The sequence below is a fragment of the Medicago sativa genome, chromosome 1, assembly GCF_051527215.1.
Source record: "Medicago sativa cultivar Bolivia chromosome 1, Bolivia_mono, whole genome shotgun sequence".
Taxonomy (NCBI): domain Eukaryota; kingdom Viridiplantae; phylum Streptophyta; class Magnoliopsida; order Fabales; family Fabaceae; genus Medicago; species Medicago sativa.
In genome coordinates this window covers 32374185-32394601 of record NC_140749.1, presented here as the reverse complement: position 1 = coordinate 32394601, position 20417 = coordinate 32374185, and the positions used below count along the sequence as shown (strand labels likewise).

At 38.3% G+C, this 20417-nt stretch overlaps 1 protein-coding gene across 4 annotated transcripts; it reads left to right on the top strand.

Annotated features, from left to right (window-relative positions):
• The first annotated feature begins 2 nt into the window (after positions 1-2).
• On the top strand, positions 3-7483 carry LOC146954378 (uncharacterized). 4 transcript variants are annotated; one of them, XM_085716120.1, is made up of 5 exons: positions 3-142; positions 963-1200; positions 4690-4865; positions 5085-5376; positions 7058-7483. In XM_085716120.1, exons 1-5 carry the CDS (start codon positions 100-102, stop codon positions 7113-7115), a joined length of 807 nt encoding a protein of 268 aa, XP_085572246.1. In that variant the 5' UTR covers positions 3-99; the 3' UTR covers positions 7116-7483. The 4 variants fall into 4 exon arrangements, with proteins under 4 accessions (XP_085572246.1, XP_085572248.1, XP_085572247.1 ...); XM_085716122.1 differs by lacking the exon at positions 7058-7483 and adding an exon at positions 5901-6665; XM_085716121.1 differs by having other exon boundaries at positions 13-136.
• The last annotated feature ends 12934 nt before the right edge of the window (positions 7484-20417 follow it).

The window sequence follows — 20417 nt, the reverse complement described above, 5'->3', positions numbered from 1 at the left end:
ATAACTCTACTTGTGGGATTGAAGAAGTGGTCAAGGCTATCAAGGTGTTAGCTTGGAGATGGGTGCTGAACCGTTTAAACTTGCCGGCATGTATGTTCTATGAATGGACTTGGAACCCGCAAGACTGTCTGCTGCGGTAATGGTGCGTTTTTCTTGTTACAAAGTTTAAAGCAATTGTACTAGTACTACTGTCAATCACTCCATTAAAATGTAACCAAAAAAAAATCACTCCATTAAAAACCTCCTCGGAAAGAAATTATTGATACTACTAAAGCAATTGAATTTTCTTCCTCCTTCGTCAACTCAACAGAATTTCAATTCTAAAGTAAATTATAGGTTTAAAGTCTTCTTAATCGTAATCCATCCTTGACTTAACTATTTTTCTTCCCTTACTACTTCATAATCTGACATTTGATTTTTGCTATCATACGTACGGCATCTAACTTCTCGATTCTATTTTGACGTATATTGGATTTTTCTTACTTTTTAACTTAAAAAAAAAATTACTGATTTTGGAGATGTACCTTTTTTATCTCTCTAATAATAATAATTTCTAAAACACCGAATTTATCCGAAACATTAAACAACCCAAATCAGGAAAAGCACAAGGCAGTTGTGTTGTGAACACTGCTGATGAACATATCCTCCCTACAACAAGGACAGTTTCTAGTCAACACTTACTTCTTACGAGGTGCACTTTAGTCACCCTACACCACTGTCAGTCTTTTCTTCTACTTCTCTTTCTTTTCCACATTTTATCAAACACTTGCTGTGTCATTCCAAATTTCTCATATTCTAACCTTTTTACACATACCCACTTTATTTTCATGCTTAAAAATCCTTCCTTTCATCATATTAAACTACAAAAATGTTCAATTTTTATATGGGTCGTTGTTAATTCTTGATATTGTTACTGTTATTGTTGTTTTTTGTTGACTGAACCAATGGTAATTGTATTTCAGGGGTGTGTAAGTTGACGTGTGTTCGAAGTTTGCGGCAGCAGAATCAAGGGATTAGAAGGGGTTTCTCCAAAAACATGGCTTGGAGTATGGAAAGATGTGACTTGGGTCTTGATGTTAAGACTGGTGTGGTTCATCCTGCAACAGATGCTTATGCTGCAGAGGCATTTGAAGCTTTGAAAGCTGGAAAGGTCATTGCAGTTCCCACTGATACACTATATGGATTTGCTTGTGATGCCTGGTATGTATGCTATTTTAATGTTAATTTGTGCTTAAAATTTATTGCATATAGCCTTAAAATCCTTCGTGCATCTTTTAACATGTTTCCTGTTATATATGCATTTTATAAACACAAATTATGATTTTAATTCATAAGAAATCATATACCTATCAACTTTGTTGCACCAACACTTTTGATTGAAGACGTGTCCGACACCGACACTTGTGATTACAATTGAAATATGTCATTTTCTCAAAATTTTATCAGTGTTGACGCATCATTGTCGTGCCCGGTTTTCGTGTTTCATATCCTATCAAGCACCTAAATTAACCTTAGCTTAGAATCTGCACTGAAATGATAGAATTAAAGACCAGTTTGAGAATAAATTAAACAGGTAAAGTAGTTTTTTGCTTATAAATGTGACCGGAGGGAGTAGTGTAGTATTGATATGGTTGGGAGAACTAAGCAACTAGGTTGCTGAACTACATCATAGTATCGGATAAAACAGTGAGTAGAAAGTTAATTGCGTTGTCAAAATGCTTGGGTGTTTAGGTGGGAATAGTAGCGTGGAAACTTAAATGGCATTAGAGTAATAAAGATATTTGATAAGCAATATATGATGATCACTAAAAAATTAAACAAGACAGCAGTAATGTGTGATATAGGGTAGAAGAAAAGCAATGCTAAGTTACATTACTTGCTGACATAGTTGTGCGGGAGACTGCTAGTGGACACCAACAAGCATTGACCTATAGACTTCTCAAATTTAGCACCATGTCGGAAGAGTTGGGGAAATCAATTGTTGAGCCATTGCCGATTTTGTTAAAAGACCTTTGATTTGGAATGCGAGGAACCAAAGAGCGTTTCACAATGTGGAGAAGGAGGTGGAGGAGTTGGTTGAGGAAGCTAAGGTGTTATCTTGGAAATGGACTTTGGGTAGAGTGAAGGTTCCATTTTGTTTGTTCTATGAGTGGAATTGGAATCCGAGAGATTGCCTTATGAGGAAATAGCTGGTGAGGTGTTGTAGGCCGTGCGCGTTTTTCTCCTTGTGGTCGCTGTGTGCGTTTTTTGGGTGTGAAGTGATAGAAAATGATATAAAAATAGAAATTTAATAGTAAGATTACGATATAATCCTAAGAAATTCGAGAGTCTTGGTTCTCTCCCCTCCAAGAACTCGAGAGCTTGGTCTCTCCCTACCTTTATCCCAATCCCCAAATGCCCTTATTTTCTTCTCCATCTTTATTTATAATACTAACTCCTTATAGCAGTTACATAGAAGTTCTGCGGACAGGAGATATTAAATACAATTTAATAACATTATATAACTTCTGCCCTTACCCCTTAGAAGTCCTATTACTAACATTACCCCCCCCCCCCCTAAAGATTCACCTTGTCCTTAAGGTGAAGGATTGGATTAGTGTCCACCAGGGTCCCATAACTTGAAACATGATGACCAACCTATGCATGAAACTGAAGAACATACTCTCAGATCAAATGCCATGTTTTCGATGTAACTTTTGACCAAAAAGCATAATCTAATTACTGGGTTGATACCAGCAGCAGAACACGTTACCCACACAGGCCCCATTTTCTCAATAGGAAAGTCTGCTCCTTCCCTCATGTAACTCAAGATGTTTAGCGAGTCAAACAAAAAATCTTCACCCCTATTCATTAAAAATGACAGTTGATTTTAATGCATGAGGTATTAGGATCATAAGGACAATGGTATCAGCAGGATAACTTCCCAAAGTTACAATGTATGGCGCCTCTTGCTTTGCATATGAACATACTTTGCGTACCACATTAGCAATGACTGTGTGCAGAGGATCTGGCGGTTTGGACAACGACAGCGCTGTTAGTGGAAATTTGTCGCTCCTAGACTCTGTTCTCGAAATAGCAGCAACTGCCATGTGGGATCTACTGTTTGAAGGTTTCGGCAACGACGGCAACTGGACTAACTGTTCTGGCGGTCGCCACTCAGTCGGTCCATCTCTGAATCTCTCAATTCCCTAATTCTCTTTGTTGCAAACTTCCTCAATTGTGATGGCAATAGTGACATCGGCGGATCGCAGAACATGCATGGAACCTGCAATTCTAAGTAATATTTCTCTACCATATCACATCTCGTTGCTTCTTTCACAGGATCCAATTCCATACCTTCTCTTTTCCTTCAAGATTTTCCTTCATCCTTACCAATCTTTTGCTACACTTAAATTGGTCTTTGCTCACTGCATTTCATCTCAGTTGTCTTTCTACATTTCCTCTTTCTAGTTCTGGTTCTACATTCAGATTTTTGCCTTCATTTTCGTTTTATTTACTCATCTGTGTCGTTTTATCTTCATCTTCACTTATGATTTTTGTTTTATTTTGAGATGCTACCAGTTCTTGCTTCTCTTCTTGAACTTCAGTGTTGCCTCTGTTTTCTTGGCCATCATTTTCTGAATCCAGAAGAGAATCCCAAACTTCTGGTTGGAACTTCTTGAGAATGGCCTTTGAAAAATCCCACCAACAAGTATTTGGATTGCTCTCCTTCCAAGAATCTTCACCAATCAAGAGCGTCTCCTCTCAATGTAAATGCAACAACCCACCAAAGTTTCATCTCTTCACTCATTTTTCTTGACTAAATTCTGCCCTTACCCGTTAGGAGTCCTTTTACTATCATGAAGCTGCTGTTCTGGTTTGGTTGTGTTTCTGGCTTTTAGGCAGTACTGTTTAAGTGGGGCAAGGTTTCCCCTTTGATATAGTGTTGTGTTTTACAGCAGGTTTTTTCTGTTTTTTTTTTGGTTTAGTGCAGTTGCATCAGCTGCTGTACTTTGTTTTTGGTTGTTTTTGTCCAGGAAGTTTTATATCCGGGGCCTGTGTTTCTATTTTTTCGTTTTTTCGGACCTCTATGTACGGCTTGTACTGGAGTTTCCTGTTTATAAAACCTGCCCTTTAAAAAAAATCAGCATCAGTGTATACGAGAAATTTTTGCTATTAAAAGATGATTTTATGGCATAGTTAAGAATCTCTTTAAACAAGTGTTTTTCCTTGAGGTTATGTGAATCCAAACTTAGCCACACATTTTAAGCAACTCTGCTCGATATAAAGGGTGTGGTTGTTGTTGTTGATATTGTTAATGTTTGAAATAATGGTATTAAGACAGTTATATACCGGAACTTTGCTTGTTTTATCCTCCGGGATGTATGGATATAAAGGTCAATGGAGGCTTTCAAATGATTTTTTCCCTACATTTTTCAAGACTTATCTGAAAGTCAATTGTTTATTAAACCATTTAGGATGGTTTAGGATGAATATACTATTTTCCAGCAAACTATCAACCAAGTGATTTGCAAAATAAATTTCAGTAATTGAATATAAAGCGGGTCTCACTTGTATGTGATTTACCAGTACTTTTAAAATCTCATTTGCACTGCATAGTCTCCATATATTTAGACCTATTATGATTCATGATTCAATTGCTTTCTGAATGATTAATAACTGCTTGTTACCTTTGGAAAATGTTGGCAGCTCATTGGAAGCAGTTAACAGGATTTATGAGATTAAAGGTCGTAAACATACAAGCCCACTAGCTATTTGTGTTGGTGATGTATCAGACATAAATCGCTTTGCCCTCACTGATCATTTACCTCATGTTCTGCTTGATTCCCTACTACCAGGGCCTGTCACAGTTGTACTAAGACGAGGTTTGTGTGCCATATGTCATTTTTGTGTGAGTGTAACGGAAAATGAATTTAGGGAAAGTATGTAGAAAGCATATATTTTAATCAATCGATTCACAAAACTTGTTTAAAGCAACAATGGTCCTATTTCTTCAATCCCTTTCTACAATATTTCTTCTGTGAACCTTTGATTTCGTTGTAAAGATCCTATGTAATATCTGATTGTATGCTTGAATGTTACAGGTGAGTCAAGTGCTCTTGAACGATCTCTAAACCCAGGATTTGATAGTATAGGAGTTAGAGTGCCAGATTGCAATTTCATTTGGCTCATTGCCCGTGGTTCAGGAACTGCCTTGGCCCTTACCAGTGCAAACCTAAGTGGACAACCAAGTAGTGTTTGCATCAAAGATTTTGAAAAACTATGGGAGCACTGTGCTTCTGTTTATGATGGTGGTTTGCTTCCATCCGGCCGTGTAGGTTCAACTGTTGTGGATCTCAGTACACCATACAAATACAAGATAGTTAGACCTGGAAGGTATTTCTCTACACTTATTTTTGCTGCACTGTTTACAGAATGGACTGTACTGATAAGTCTGATGCAGATGCTAAAATACGTTTCTTTTTATATAATCTTCATATATCTAATATAGGATGGTGGTAGCTGTGAGATTTTGATGTTCTAATATTTCACCATGGATATCTAAAAATGAATGATGCTAGATTCATCTCCCACTTAGGTTACTTTATCTGTGCAAAATGCATATGAAACATGGTCATCATAATTTTGAAGCCTTTGAAATAATTATAAAGCAAACAACCATTTTGTTCCCTGAATGTTTGAGGCGTTGTCACCATGGTCCCTAAACGTATTGAAATTGCAAACACATCCCTAGTTCCTCTTTTGTTAGTAATTTTATGGATTGATCAACGAAAAACACATTCAAGGATTAACTGTGTGATGTGTGAAGGATTAACGTGATAGGATTCCGACTAGAGTTAATCTCTCTAGAAGGAATGTCTTACAGCCGGATTCTTCGATTAACTGTGTGATGTGTGAAGGGGTGCCGGAAGCGTCGGATCACTTATTCCTTAATTGTGTTATGGCAAGGGAGGTTTGGGCTGGTATTTTGAGGTGGCTAGGCTTTGTTTATCACACACCACCGGATCTATTTGTGCATTGGAAGTGATGGAATGAGTTGTCGGGGAATAAGAAGATTCGTAAGGGGTACCGGATTATCTGGCATGCGGCTATTTGGACAATTTGGCGAGTTAGAAATGACTTGATTTTCAATAACTCTACTTGTGGGATTGAAGAAGTGGTCAAGGCTATCAAGGTGTTAGCTTGGAGATGGGTGCTGAACCGTTTAAACTTGCCGGCATGTATGTTCTATGAATGGACTTGGAACCCGCAAGACTGTCTGATACGGTAATGGTGCGTTTTTCTTGTTGCTGAAGTGGATGGTGATGCTGGTGTATGCTGCTGTTTGCTGTCATGACAGCAGGTTTTTCTGCTGTTCTGTTCCAGCAGTTCTGCTTGTGGTGCTGGCAGGTTCATAATTGCAAAGAGTCTGCGGTTTTTTAGGGTTTTCTGCTGTCATTTTGGGTCTGGTATGTGGTTTGGAGGGTGCTGTGCTGCTGTAGTTTCTGGCGCAGTAGTTGTGTTCCTGTTTGGTTGGATTTTTAATCCTATTTTGGTGTGTTTTGGTTTGTGATGCCGGGGTATGCGCCCCCTAGCAGTTGCCTCTGTCGCGGTTTTCTGTTGGGCGTGACTGTGCTGTTTTGGTCACTTGGCGTATACTCCGGCATCATGATTCGGTGCCGCATATATACGGTGCGCCTTTTGGTTGTTTTTTTTTGTTTTTCCCGCGTGTTGCAGGTGTGTCTTACACCTCTCGTCAACAAATAAAATTTGCCGTTTCAAAAAAATAAAAATAAAAAAAGGATTAAATTGACTACCTAAAAACATACTTGATGACCAAAATGACTAATAAAAGAGATACGCGTGGATGTGTTTGCAATTTGAGTGCATTCAAGGACTATAATGACAACACTTCATACATTCAGGACCAAAGTGATTGTTTACTTTTATGGGTCAAAACTACATGTTTGGAAGAAACAATTTTTGGATTATAATTTACATTTGATATTTTACAAATATGAATTTTCTATTTCATAAAAATGCATTGATTGTGTCCTTGTTCGCCTTCAATTTGCAGCTCGAAGGAAGAGACAGTTGCCATCTTGGAGAAACATGCTTTTGTTGAGGAAGTGTGACATACTTAAATTAAATCAGTTGTGATTCTTGTGATCCATTTGCAGTGCCACGTTCTAGGTATTTTTCGCTTGCAAAAATCAATTCTTTTGCTTGGACATGAGAGGAAATATCTCCAAGCTAATTTCTTTCCATGAAGTGTATAAGTTATACCATAGGATCTTTGGGGGTGCATGAACCCACATTTGACAATGTTTGAAACAGACACATGTGGTCTGGGTTGCACTAAGTTTTAAAAGCTCATTATATTCTGTAATAGTGAAATTAGGTTTTTGAGAACCTAACATGTTACTAAGTGATAATTATCTTATTTATCTTGGTTGATAAAATACATTTGGTTGGTAAAAGCACATTATGAATTAGTGGATTACTGCTGTATTTGTTGTGACATCTTAGGCACATAAGGAAACCACGGGATTTGGATGCTTTATCATGTTACTTGTGCATCATGAAATATGTTACTTGTTTGTCAAAAATTTACTTTTAATAGAGCCCGTCTCATCTCTGTATGATTAAAGAAGCATGTTACTTGTTTAATAGTTTTTAAAATATCAGAAGTTATTTTCTATTTCTAGAAAGAAACAAAATTATAACCTTTTGTAAAGCTGATTTGTTTTGTTTAAGCTAAGGTATTATTTGCACACAATTGTAAAAACTAATCTCGAAGTTATTGAGATCTGTTCAAATGGTTCACCTCTTTAAGTATATGTTAAATAGAACAAGAGTATACGTACATAGTTTAACGCATGAAGAAAGATTTTAAATTGGATTGATTAAAAGAAGCTGTTGCAGGAGTAAGTGTCATCTCAATCCTGTGGCAGAACCTAATTTTGTCTTCAAGAAAGTACACAAACACAAGGGAAGAAATAAATTGTCTTCAAAAGGACAGCTGGTTTGATTGAAATTTGATTGGCCAATGATCACTGTCGTGTTATGCTGTATAAGTGCATATATCGTTAATGTGGTGATAAAGATTGATTTTGAAACAATTTATTTTGTAAAATTGATTTTAGTCAAAAGTGAGTTGGATGGGAAGATTTTCTTTAGATACACGTAAAAATGGGTGGCATTTGGTATGCACAAATATAAGATTTGTGCACCATGCACAACTTGTGCATTTAAAAGCTGAAATTAAATCTGGACCGTTGATTTAATAATATAATATTGGAACGGTCCAGATTTGTTGCAAAAGTTGGAAAGGTGACCTGCTGGTTGTAGTTGGCGCGGGTCCCACGGATGGAATAAAGTTGAGTATTTTAATGAATTTTTTTGGCAAGTGATGTATTGGGCTTATATTACAAAACCAGGCCCAAGCTTAAAATAAAACAAGGCCCATAATATAAATTTATCAATTAGTTTTGGTAGAAGGAAATTTAACAATTTTCCTTAAATCATAATATAAATTAAATATACAATAAATCATATTTATAAATTTACTTTTAAATCATTCTCTCAAAAAAAAATTTACTTTTAAATCATAATATTTTTTGCGGTCCTTACTTATTCGTTACAAAGAACAAAGACTAAAACAAGTTATAATTGCAACCAACAATAAAAGAAAACTAGTTTTTAAATCAGCTAGCTCCTATAACACAAAATGATATTGCATATAACTGGAATCCTTGAGAATGCCGAACCCTTCAACTCCTTTGATTATGAGCTTCATCTAGTTTCTTTTTCCGTTTAATGATGACAATATCATGCTTATTTTTCTTGCGCTCGTTAGATATCTGCATAGCTTCAAGTAGCTTCCTCTTATTATGTGACAACATGAGTTTACCCATCTGAGCACCGTCATTGGTATTAGCTTGAACATTACTAGTTGATTCAACAGTCTGAATGACTGCGGTAGATGTTTCTTTTTCAACAGTAGACCCTGCTGAAGTATATGTTTCACCCTTTAAAGAATAAAAATTGAGAAGTTGTTGAAGTAAATTGAGAAAATTTAGATAATTGGATTTTTTTTTTATTTTTCGAAAATTTAGAATATTTAATAATTGGATAAAAATTTAGTAATTTGATTTTTTTTCCTTTCAAAAATTTAGATAATTGGATTTTTTTTTAATATTAAAAAATTTAGAATATGAATAAATTGGGTAATAAATAAATATAACATGTTAGGTTTATTTAATAAATAGTGTGTGTAATGTATATTAAATACCACGTAGATTAATTATTGAATAAATATAAAATGTCAAGTTTTTCTTATTTTGGTGACCAAAGTGTGTACGTTATTGTTGAATGGGTCAAGGTAGATGGACATTAAAATACGCAGAACATTTATTCATTAGCAAGTCTGAGCTTTTGTATTTTTAAGAATTTTGTTTTGTATTTTATTTCTTAAGTTTATTTAATTAAAGTAGGATTATGTTATTTTCATTTCAATTCGTTTAAAAAATAGTTGTAATTTGTTATCTATATTGAATTTATAAATTAGTTTTATAATAATAACGATCAAAATAATTAAATACAATCCACGTAGTGAATATCTTGATTAATCAATTAATATTTATCCAAATACTTTCCGTATAAGATTCTCGATGTTAGGGTAAGAGTTGTGGGTTTGATTAGTCGTTGTGACCTCTTGATCTAACTATTAGCAGTCTTCCAAGCAGTTTAGGTCGAAGACTAATGTCGTTAGGGTTAGAGTTACAAGCTTGATTAGTTGTTGAACGTTCATCTAAGTACTTTGACTCCAAGATTCTTTCAGTTAGGGTAAGAGTTGTGAGTTTGATCAGTCGTCCTGACATCTTTGAATTAGTTTAGGTCAAAGAATCTTGTCATTAGGGTGAGAGTTGTAAGCTTGGTTAGTCGATAACAAGAGTTTGATTAGTCATTGAACGTTCATCTAAGTACTTTGACTCCAAGATTCCTTCAGTTAAGGTAAGAGTTATGAGTTTGATTAGTCGCTGCGACATCTTTGAATTAGTTTAGGTCAAAGAATCTTGTCATTAAGGTTAGAGTTGTAAGCTTGGTTAGTCAATAACAAGAGTTTGATTAGTCATTGAACGTTCATCTAAGTACTTTGACTCCAAGATTCTTTCAGTTAGGGTAAGAGTTGTGAGTTTGATCAGTCGTTGCAACATCTTTGAATTAGTTTAGGTCAAAGAATCTTGTCATTAGGGTGAGAGATGTAAGCTGGAATAGTCGATAACAAGAGTTTGATTAGTCGTTGAACGTTCATCCAAGTACTTTCAGTGCAAGATTCTTTCAGTTAGGGTAAGAGTTATGAGTTTGATGAGTCATTCTGACATCTTCGAAGTAGTTTAGGTCGAAGAATCTTGTCATTAGGGTTAGAGTTTTAAACTTGATTAGTTGGTTAAAATTTTATAAGTCATTGAACATTCATCCAAGTACTTTGGCTACAAGATTCTTTTAGTTAGGGTAAGAGTTGTGAATTTGATGGATCTTTCTGAAATCTTGGAAGTAGTTTAGGTCGAAGAATTTTGTCATTAGGGTGAGAGTTTTAAGCTTGATTAGTCAGTTCAATTTTTTATTAGTCATTGAACTTTCATTCAAGTACTTTAACTACAAGATTCTTTTAGTTAGGGTAAGAGTTGTGAGTTTGATGAGTCGTTCTGAAATCTTGGAAGTAGTTTAGGTCGAAGAATTTTGTCATTAGGGCGAGAGTTTTAAGCTTGATTAGTCGGTTCAATTTTTTATTAGTCATTGAACTTTCATTCAAGTACTTTAACTACAAGATTCTTTTAGTTAGGGTAAGATTTGCGAGTTTGATGAGTCGTTCTGAAATCTTGGAAGTAGTTTAGGTTGAAGAATCTTGTCATTAAGGTGAGAGTTTTAAGTTTTATTAGTCGGTTAAATTTTTTATTAGTCATTGAACTTTCATCTAAGTATTTTAACTACAAAATTATTTCAGCTAGGATAAGAGTTGTGAGTTTGATTAGTCGGTGAAGCTAGAAGAGTAGTCATTGGACATTCATTGAAGTGCTTTCATTATGAGATTCATTATGTTAGGGTGAGAGTTATGTATATTTGAAGATGAAAAACTTGAAGGGATAGATATGGAATTAGAGTTAGACTTTATTTGTCTTTTTTTAATTCATCATTTTTCTAATTTTCGCAATTTTGTTCTTTCTATTAGGGCTGAACTTTATTTGATCTTCCTTTTCAAATTTATCATTTTTCTAATTTCCACAATTTTGTTCCTTCTACTAGGGTTGGACTTTATTTGCTTTTCCTTTTCAAATTAATCATTCTTCTAATTTCCACAATTTTGTTCATTCTACTACGGTTGTACTTTATTTGCTCTTCCTTTTCAAATTCATCATTTTTCAAATTTCAACAAATTTGTTCATTATACTAGGGTTGGACATTATTTGATATTCCTTTTCAAATTCATCATAGTATAGAGTCCAAAAGAGCTGAAAAAGGTTATTTTCTTTATATATAATATAAATTATGTGAAACGAATATATTAACTAAAAAAGGGTGTTATTTTTTAAAAGGGTTAAATATGTTTTTGGTCCCTATAAAATTGGGAACTTCTAAGTTTAATCCTTACTTAATTTTAATAGGTTTTTTAGTCCCTACAAAAAAGAATTACTTCTATTTTTAGTCCCTGTTACAACAAAGTTTGTTTAATTATCCTTAAACTCTTAAATTTTTGAACGATTTTTTAGAGACAAGTTTAGAACACTATGAAAGGTTCATTTACTAAAATTTAGAATTTTTTAAAATGAAATGAATTAAATATGAATTTTTTAAAACTGCAAAAGTTAAAGATCAAATTAACAAAATATGGACGAAGAAATCGAATTTCACGACAATTTTTTGCAGAGGAATTTTTAGTAATGTTCTTAACACGTCTGTAAAAAATTGTTCAAAAACTCAAGAATTTAAGCATAAATTAAACAAATTTGAATTGAGGGGTGACTAATACTGAGTCCAGAAAAAAATTAGAAACTAAAAGAACTATTAAAATTAAGTAAGGACTAAACTTGAACGGTCCCAATTTTATAGGGACCAAAAACATATTTAACCCTTTTTAAAAAAATAAATAAATAAGGGAATGATTTTTTATTTTTTTGAATAAATGTAATGAATTGAATATTAACTAAGAAAACATAATTTGATTTTAATTATTGTTTTTGGTAGAATCATATTACTCAATTTTCTTTTTCCTCTTATGCGAAAATAATCAAATTTCATCTCCCTCCAATTTTTCTTTCGAAAAATAAAAATAAAAATCTCCCTCCAATTTCACTTTCCCTCTTATGCCAAAATAATCAAATTTTATCTCCCTCCAATTTCACTTTTATGGCAAAATAATTGAATTTCATTTTCCTCTTATACCACTATTTTCACTTGGCTCCAACATTTTCCTCCATTTAATTTTAAGTAAAAGAAAGAAAGAACTAAAGTCACTTCATAATTTCTTCTTCCTCTCTTGTTGTAGTTGTACGACTCTTTCTTCTTATTCTTTCTCATTTTTTCGTCACCACCACCACCAACTTCCGGTCACCATAACTTTTCCGTCCGGCCTCCTTTAAAATCCCCACCACCACCATTGAATCCCTCTCTTCTTCCTCTACAAAAGCCCTCAATTTATTTTTAGATTGAAGAAGTTTAATTTTTGAGATCTCCCCCTTCTCTCTTATTTTCCGGCCTCCGTGAGTTGCCATTGGGAAAACCAAACCCACCATATTCTTCCTCATGATGTCAGCAACAAAACCCCTAGGTTTATTTTGCAATCGGAGCAACTTTGTCGAGGACCACCGTGCCGGAGTTCACCTCTGCCGCGCCGGAAAACTGGTTTTGTATACGGATTTTTGAACCAGGACATTATTTAAACATGTTTTTGGCGATTTATTCTCTGTTTTAATGTTCACGGATGAAGGGTGGGTGTTACCTGTGGAGTAATTGAGACCGTGACCCATTGAGAGATTAGGGATTTTATACACTTAGTGAGTAAGATTCGAGAGTTACGCCTAGTCTTTATTTCCACACTTGCGCTCTCTTTACTTGTTTCTTTTACTTGCTTTCCTATGTGAATAAATGTCTAATTTCTTGCAAACGTGTGGGGTGAGAATATCAAAAGTCCTGCACCCGGGCTGAGTGAACTTAGGATTTAGGAGGGATATAATCGACAATTCATTCCGGGGGTTGCCTCGTGTTTTGGATTATGCGATCGATCCCACATAGCTGAGGCATTTTAGGGGTGATGTTGTCGGCGCGTGTTGTCGCGTTTAGACACTTTACTTCTAATTGTTCTATGACGCTATGAACCGTAGATAACCAAACCCATCCATGGCCATTTTCTACGATGTAGTTCGGAGGCTAAACCGAGTGTCGTCTCGAGTTTTAGTCGTCACGCGATACTACACTCAAGTTAGACCTTCCACGGATAATCATGGAGCGAGTGTTGTCTCGTGACACCGTGATATACGTCGGAGAGGTTGCAACTTGGGAACCTTTTTAGAACCCGGTTGCTATTTCCTAAAGCCCTAGATTCACCGGACACCGTGTCCACCCATGACTCCTCGACTTTGAAATTTAACCCACCATGTTTTCTCCGAACTTGAACATAATCATGCATTCATGCATTCATGCATACATGCATAAACTTTTTCATGCATTGTTATCGAAGGGCTTAGACAAGTTGAATTTGTAAACATTGTAGGAATGAAGAAGACTAAGTCCTACAAGTTCAAGGAAGTGGATTTGGCTAGTTTGAGAGATTTGGCACTCAAGATCGAGGATCCGACTGGTTTCCGACGTCGTTACGGGGCTTTACTTACTATTCTCCAGACTAATGTGGATGAGAAGCTTGTGCACACTCTAGTGCAATTCTATGATCCGGAGTATCGGTGCTTTACTTTCCCCGACTTTCAGTTGGTGCCTACTCTAGAGGCCTATTCTTCCTTGATGGGTCTATCTATTGCTAAGGGGATACCTTTCTCAGGACCTGAAAATCCTCCTACTCCATTGGTTATTGCTAAGGATCTCTATCTCAAGACCACCGATGTCTCCAAGAATCTTGTCACTAAGGCACGAATCCGAGGGTTCACTTCAGAGTATCTTCTTGGGAAAGCCAACCTCAATACCACTTGTCAGGACACTCTCGAGGCTATTCTTGCACTTCTCATCTATGGGCTTATTCTCTTTCCGAATCTTGGTGGCTTCGTGGACATGAATGCTATTATGATCTTCCACTCCAAGAATCCGGTCCCTACTTTGCTAGCTGACACATACCATGCTATTCACGATCGTTCCGACAAAGGTTGCGGATACATTCTTTGTTGTGTGCCTCTCCTCTATAGGTGGTTTATTTCGCACCTTCCGCAGTCTTTCCACGACAATCCGGGGAATTGGTCTATTTCACAGAGAATTATGGCTCTCACTCCTAATGAAGTGGTTTGGCTCACTCCAGCTTCTAGAGTTAAGGAAATTATCTTTGGCGGTGGAAAGTTTCTTAATGTACCTCTTCTTGGTACCCGGGGTGGAATCAACTATAACCCGGAGCTCGCTTTGCGACAATTTGGTTTCCCGATGAAAGATAAACCCGTCAATCTTGCTACAGCTCCTTACTTCTTTCACTACTCCAATGCTCCCACGGGAATAAAAGAGGATTTCATGGATGCTTGGTCCAAGCTTCGGAAGAAAGAGGTGAAGCACATGGGTGTAAGGTCCGGTGTTGCTCATGAGGCCTATACACAGTGGGTAATAAACCAAGCTGAGGAGATTGGTATGCCTTACCCCTCTATGAGATATGTGTCTGCATCTGTTCCCACCATGCCTTTGCCTCTACTCCCACCTACCCAGGAGATGTATCAGGAGCATCTAGCTATGGAGAGTATGGAGAAGCATCAGTGGAGGGCTAGATACTATGAGGCTGAGAACTTGATCATGACTTTGGACGGAAAGGATGAGCAGCAGACTCATGAGGTCCTGACACTGAAGAAAGAGTTAGCTAAGGCTAAGAGAGAGATTGAAGAAAAGGATATGTTGCTTATGAGAGACTCTAAGAGGGCTAGGGGTGCCCGTGACTTCTATGCACGATACTGCAGCTATGAGTCTGAGTCTGAGGATGACGTTTCCACTTCCTACGCTTGAGGATCTCTGTTTCCCGTTGTTATTTCCATTTGTTTATGTCGGAATTGTCTTGTGAAACTATATGTTGGTTGTTTGTTTCCCGTTCATGTTAATTGTTGTTAGTAATGTTTACAAGTTTCTAATTTGTCTAAAACCCTTCGGTAACACAAAAAGAGTCTTTTTGCATACGCATTAACACATTTCATGCATCATATGCATTCATTGGTCACAAAAAACTTCTCTCGTGCTCATTGCCTCCTGGTTTTGTCCGCCGCAGTCTGAAAAGTGGCTCGTGTTCGCAAAGTCTACCAACCAGATAGAATTCATCAAACAAGATTTCACAAGAGAAGAATGATGGCTAACTTTGAAGAAGAGAATGCTCAGCTCCGTGCCGAATTGGCTGCTATGAAAGAAGACTTGGCTAAGGCTCATGACGCTATGTCCGCTATGATGGCTGCACAGGAACAACCAGCCACTTCTGTTCCAGTTACTGCTGAGGTGATTCCCTCTATCCCACTGTCTACTGTGGCTACTGATGCTCGTTTTGTTATGCCCAACGGCCGTCCCTATGGCCTCTCAGCTTACTACTCTCCTAATACTGCTGCTGGTGTCTCTGGTTTTGCTGGTCAAGGACAGATTCCTGTATCCACTGCTATGCCTCAAGTAACCACTGTTGCCACCGACCCTATTGTACACACTGTGCAACAGGTGATTGATATCGATGCTCTGCGTGGACAAGATCCCGCGATGGAAACTATGAAGAGACAGTTAAAGGAGTTGGCTGGAGAACTCCGTGAGGTCAAGGCTAGCCGGGGAAGCAATGGTGCTCCTGCTAAAGCTCGTGATCTATGCTTGGTATCCCGGTTTGAGATTCCTAAGAAATTCAAAGAGCCAGAATTTGACAAATACAATGGGACTTCTTGCCCACACAACCATGTCATCCGGTATGTCCGAAAGATGGCTAATTACGCAGATAATGATGCACTGATGATCCACTGCTTTCAGAGTAGCTTGACAGATGATGCAGCAGATTGGTATACTAGTTTGAGCAAAGACAACATCCATACTTTTGAGGAACTCGCTGCTGCTTTTGAAGGTCAATATGAATTCAATACCCGTCTGAAGCCAAATAGGGACTCTCTTAAATCCTTGTCTCAGAAATCAGATGAAACCTTCCGTGAATATGCTTAGAGGTGGAGAGGGGCAGCTGCCCGTGTCTCTCCTCGACTTGATGAGGAAGAATTAACACAGACATTCCTGAAGACTCTGAAGAAGGAATATAAGGAGAGAATGATAGTCTCTGCTCCGAACAACTTCTCTGACATGGTTACAATGGGAACTCGTCTAGAGGAGGCTGTCCGAGAGGGTATTATTGTTCTTGAGAAAGGTGAATCTTCAACCAATGCGCCAAAGAAGTACGGTAATGGCCACCATAAGAGGAAAGAATCTGAAGTAGGGATGGTATCTGGCAATCCATCTGCAGTTGTTGCACAATTACCTCTGCCTTATCAATACATGCAATACTCTCAACATCCTTTCTTCCCACCATTCTATCAACAGTATCCTCTGTCGCCGAGTCAACCACCAGTGCCCGTCAATGCCATCGCTCAGCAAGTACAACAACAGCCTCCTGCTCAACAGCAACGGCAGCAACAACAGGGTCCCCGACCCAAGCCTTCTTTTCCACCAATACCAATGCGGTATGGTGAGCTGCTCCCAACTCTACTGGCTAAGGGACACTGTGTCACCAGACCAGGCAAGCCTCCGCCTAATCCATTGCCTCCCAGGTTCCGTCAGGACCTAACATGTGAATTCCACCAGGGTGCTCAAGGTCATGATGTTGAAGGTTGCTTTGCTCTGAAATATATTGTGAAAGACCTGATAGAAAAGGGACGGTTGACTTTTGAGAATAGTGTTCCTCATGTTCTTGACAACCCGCTTCCAAACCATGCTGCTGTTAACATGATTGAGGCTTTCGAAAGAATTTCTGTTCCTCAAGAAGAGCCCATGTTGGATGTCCGCAATGTTGTCACTCTCTTGGTGCCATTACATGTCAAGCTCTGCCAGGCTTCTCTGTTCAAACATGATCATGCTTCTTGTCCAGAATGTCTTCGGAATCCTATGGGCTGTTGTGTTGTGCAAGATGATATCCAGAGTCTGATGGATAACAAACACTTGATTGCCAGTGATGTATGTGTGATTGTGCTAGTGTTCCATGACTCTCCTGTTGAAAGTGTATCTCGGACAAGGGATGTTGAGCCCTTGGTGATCAGGTTACCTGGTCCGGTATCTTATACGTCTACAAAAGCAATTCCCTACAAATACAATGCAACCATGGTCGAGAATGGAGTGGAGGTGCCTCTGGTATCCCCAGCTACAGTCGATAATGTTGCGGGAGAAATCACAGCTCTGAGAAGCGGAAAAGTCCGTCCACCCTTGTTTCAAAAGAAGGTGGTTACACCTATTGCCACGGTAACTCCACCAGTTGCTCCTCCTATTGACAAAAGCCCCGGCCCAACAGGCCAATCTATTGAAGAGTCTAATCAGGATGAGATTCTGAGGCTTATTAAGAAGAGTGATTATAAGATCGTTGACCAACTGCTGCAAACTCCGTCAAAGATATCCATCCTGTCTCTGCTCATGAGCTCAGAGGCTCACAGGAAGGTGTTAATGAAGGTACTGGAGCAAGCTTATGTTGACAACGAAGTCTCTGTGGATCAGTTTGATGGGATAGTGAGTAATATTACTGCCTGCAACAACTTGGGATTTGGTGACGATGAACTCCCTGAAGCAGGGAAACACCACAACTTGGCTCTGCACATCTCAGTGCACTGCAAGTCTGACATGATATCCAATGTGTTGGTGGACACTGGATCATCGTTGAATGTAATTCCTGAATCCACACTAAGACAATTGAGCCATCATGGAATCTCTCTGAGGGGAAGCAGCTACTTGGTTAAAGCTTTTGATGGATCCCGCAAGGATGTTCTCGGGGAGGTAGACTTGCCAATTACCATTGGTCCGGAGACATTCCAAATCACTTTCCAAGTCATGGACATCAATGCTTCGTACAGCTGTCTCCTCGGAAGGCCGTGGATTCATGACGCTGGGGCAGTCACTTCTACTTTGCATCAAAAGCTCAAGTTCATGAGGAACGGTAAGATCGTCACTGTACATGGTGAAGAAGCATTTCTGGTTAGCCAAGTATCATCTTTCTCTTGTGTTGAAGCAGGGTCCGCTGAAGGACGTCGTTTCAAGGCTTGACCGTCGAGGGTGCAGAACCCCGGAGGGCTGGTACTAGCATGGCTTCACTAAAGGACGCCTAGAAGGCTGTTCGAGAAGGACAAACTACTGGCTGGGGCAAAGTGATTCAGATTCTGGAAAACAAGCGTAAAGAGGGCCTTGGATTCTCCCCAACCTCTGGTGTTTCAACAGGGACTTTCTACAGTGCTGGGTTCATCAACGCTATTACCGAAGATGCTGCTGAAGGAAGTCACGTGCCTACATTTGTTGTACCAGGAGGCATTGTGAGAAATTGGGAGGCCATTGATGTTCCTTTAGTCATGCATGCTTCCATGTAATGTGTCTTGTTGCTCATGTTTTTCTTTGTTTTCAAAATAACAATCCTTTCGCTCTGCCCAAGGCGAAAGTGATATCATTGTAAGGGCATGTTTGTTTCGGCATTGCCGTTATCAATAAAAAAAAATTGTCGTTTTTCTCACGACTCTTTGTTTTTTTACTTTTTAGTGCCTTTTCTTGGAAATAATGGTAATGCCAGAAATAACCAAAACATTTGTTATTTTCTTATTAATTTCAAAAATCTGCATAGAATAACTTTTTTCTAAAATCATCCCAATCATATTATGCAGATTGAACCACAATAAACCCGTTGAACACAGTGACCCTATGGTTCCTCCAAATTTTGAATTCCCTATATATGAAGCTGAAGATGAGGAAGATGATGAAGAGATACCGTATGAGATCACTCGACTGCTTGAGCAGGAAAGAAGAGCCATTCAGCCTCACCAGGAGGAGATTGAGCTCATCAACCTGGGTACTGAAGAGAACAAGCGAGAGATCAAGATTGGTGCTGCACTTGAGCCAGAAGTGAAAAAGAAGATCACTCAGCTTCTCCATGATTATCCAGATGTCTTTGCATGGTCCTATGAAGATATGCCGGGTCTAGACCCCAAGATTGTGGAACACCGGATTCCGACAAGGCCTGAATGTCCTCCTGTCAAACAGAAATTGAGAAGGTCTCGCCCAGACATGGCTCTTAAGATCAAGGCTGAGGTACAGAAGCAAATTGATGCGGGTTTCCTCATGACAGCTGAATACCCTGAGTGGATTGCCAACATCGTACCAGTACCAAAGAAAGATGGGAAAGTTCGAATGTGTGTTGATTACAGAGATCTGAACAAAGCCAGTCCAAAAGATAATTTCCCATTGCCTCATATTGATGTGCTTGTTGACAGTAGTGCTCAATCCAAAGTGTTCTCCTTTATGGATGGTTTCTCTGGCTATAACCAGATACGGATGTCACCTGAAGATCGAGAAAAGACGTCCTTCATTACTCCATGGGGAACGTTCTGTTATAAAGTGATGCCGTTTGGTTTGATAAATGCTGGTGCTACCTATCAAAGGGGTATGACCACTCTGTTTCATGATATGATTCACAAGGAGATTGAAGTATATGTTGATGATATGATTGTGAAGTCAAGTGATGAGGAGCAGCATGTTGTGTATTTGAAGAAGATGTTTGAAAGACTGAGAAAGTACAAGCTGCGGTTGAATCCTAACAAGTGTACATTCGGTGTACGGTCCGGAAAGTTGCTAGGCTTCATTGTCAGCCAGAGAGGCATTGAAGTTGATCCTGACAAAGTCCGAGCCATCAGAGAGATGTCGGCCCCTCAAACTGAGAAGCAAGTCAGAGGTTTCCCCGGACGTCTGAACTATATTTCAAGATTCATATCTCACATGACTACTACCTGTGGTCCAATTTTCAAGTTGCTTAGAAAGAATCAGCCTGTTGTATGGAATGATGAATGTCAGGAAGCTTTTGATAGCATTAAAGAATACCTGTTAGAGCCACCTATCCTTGTCCCGCCAGTGGAAGGAAGGCCTTTGATTATGTATCTGTCAGTGTTAGATGATTCTGTGGGTTGTATCCTCGGTCAACAAGACGAGACTGGTAAGAAAGAGCATGCCATCTACTATCTGAGCAAGAAGTTCACCAACTGTGAGACTCGGTA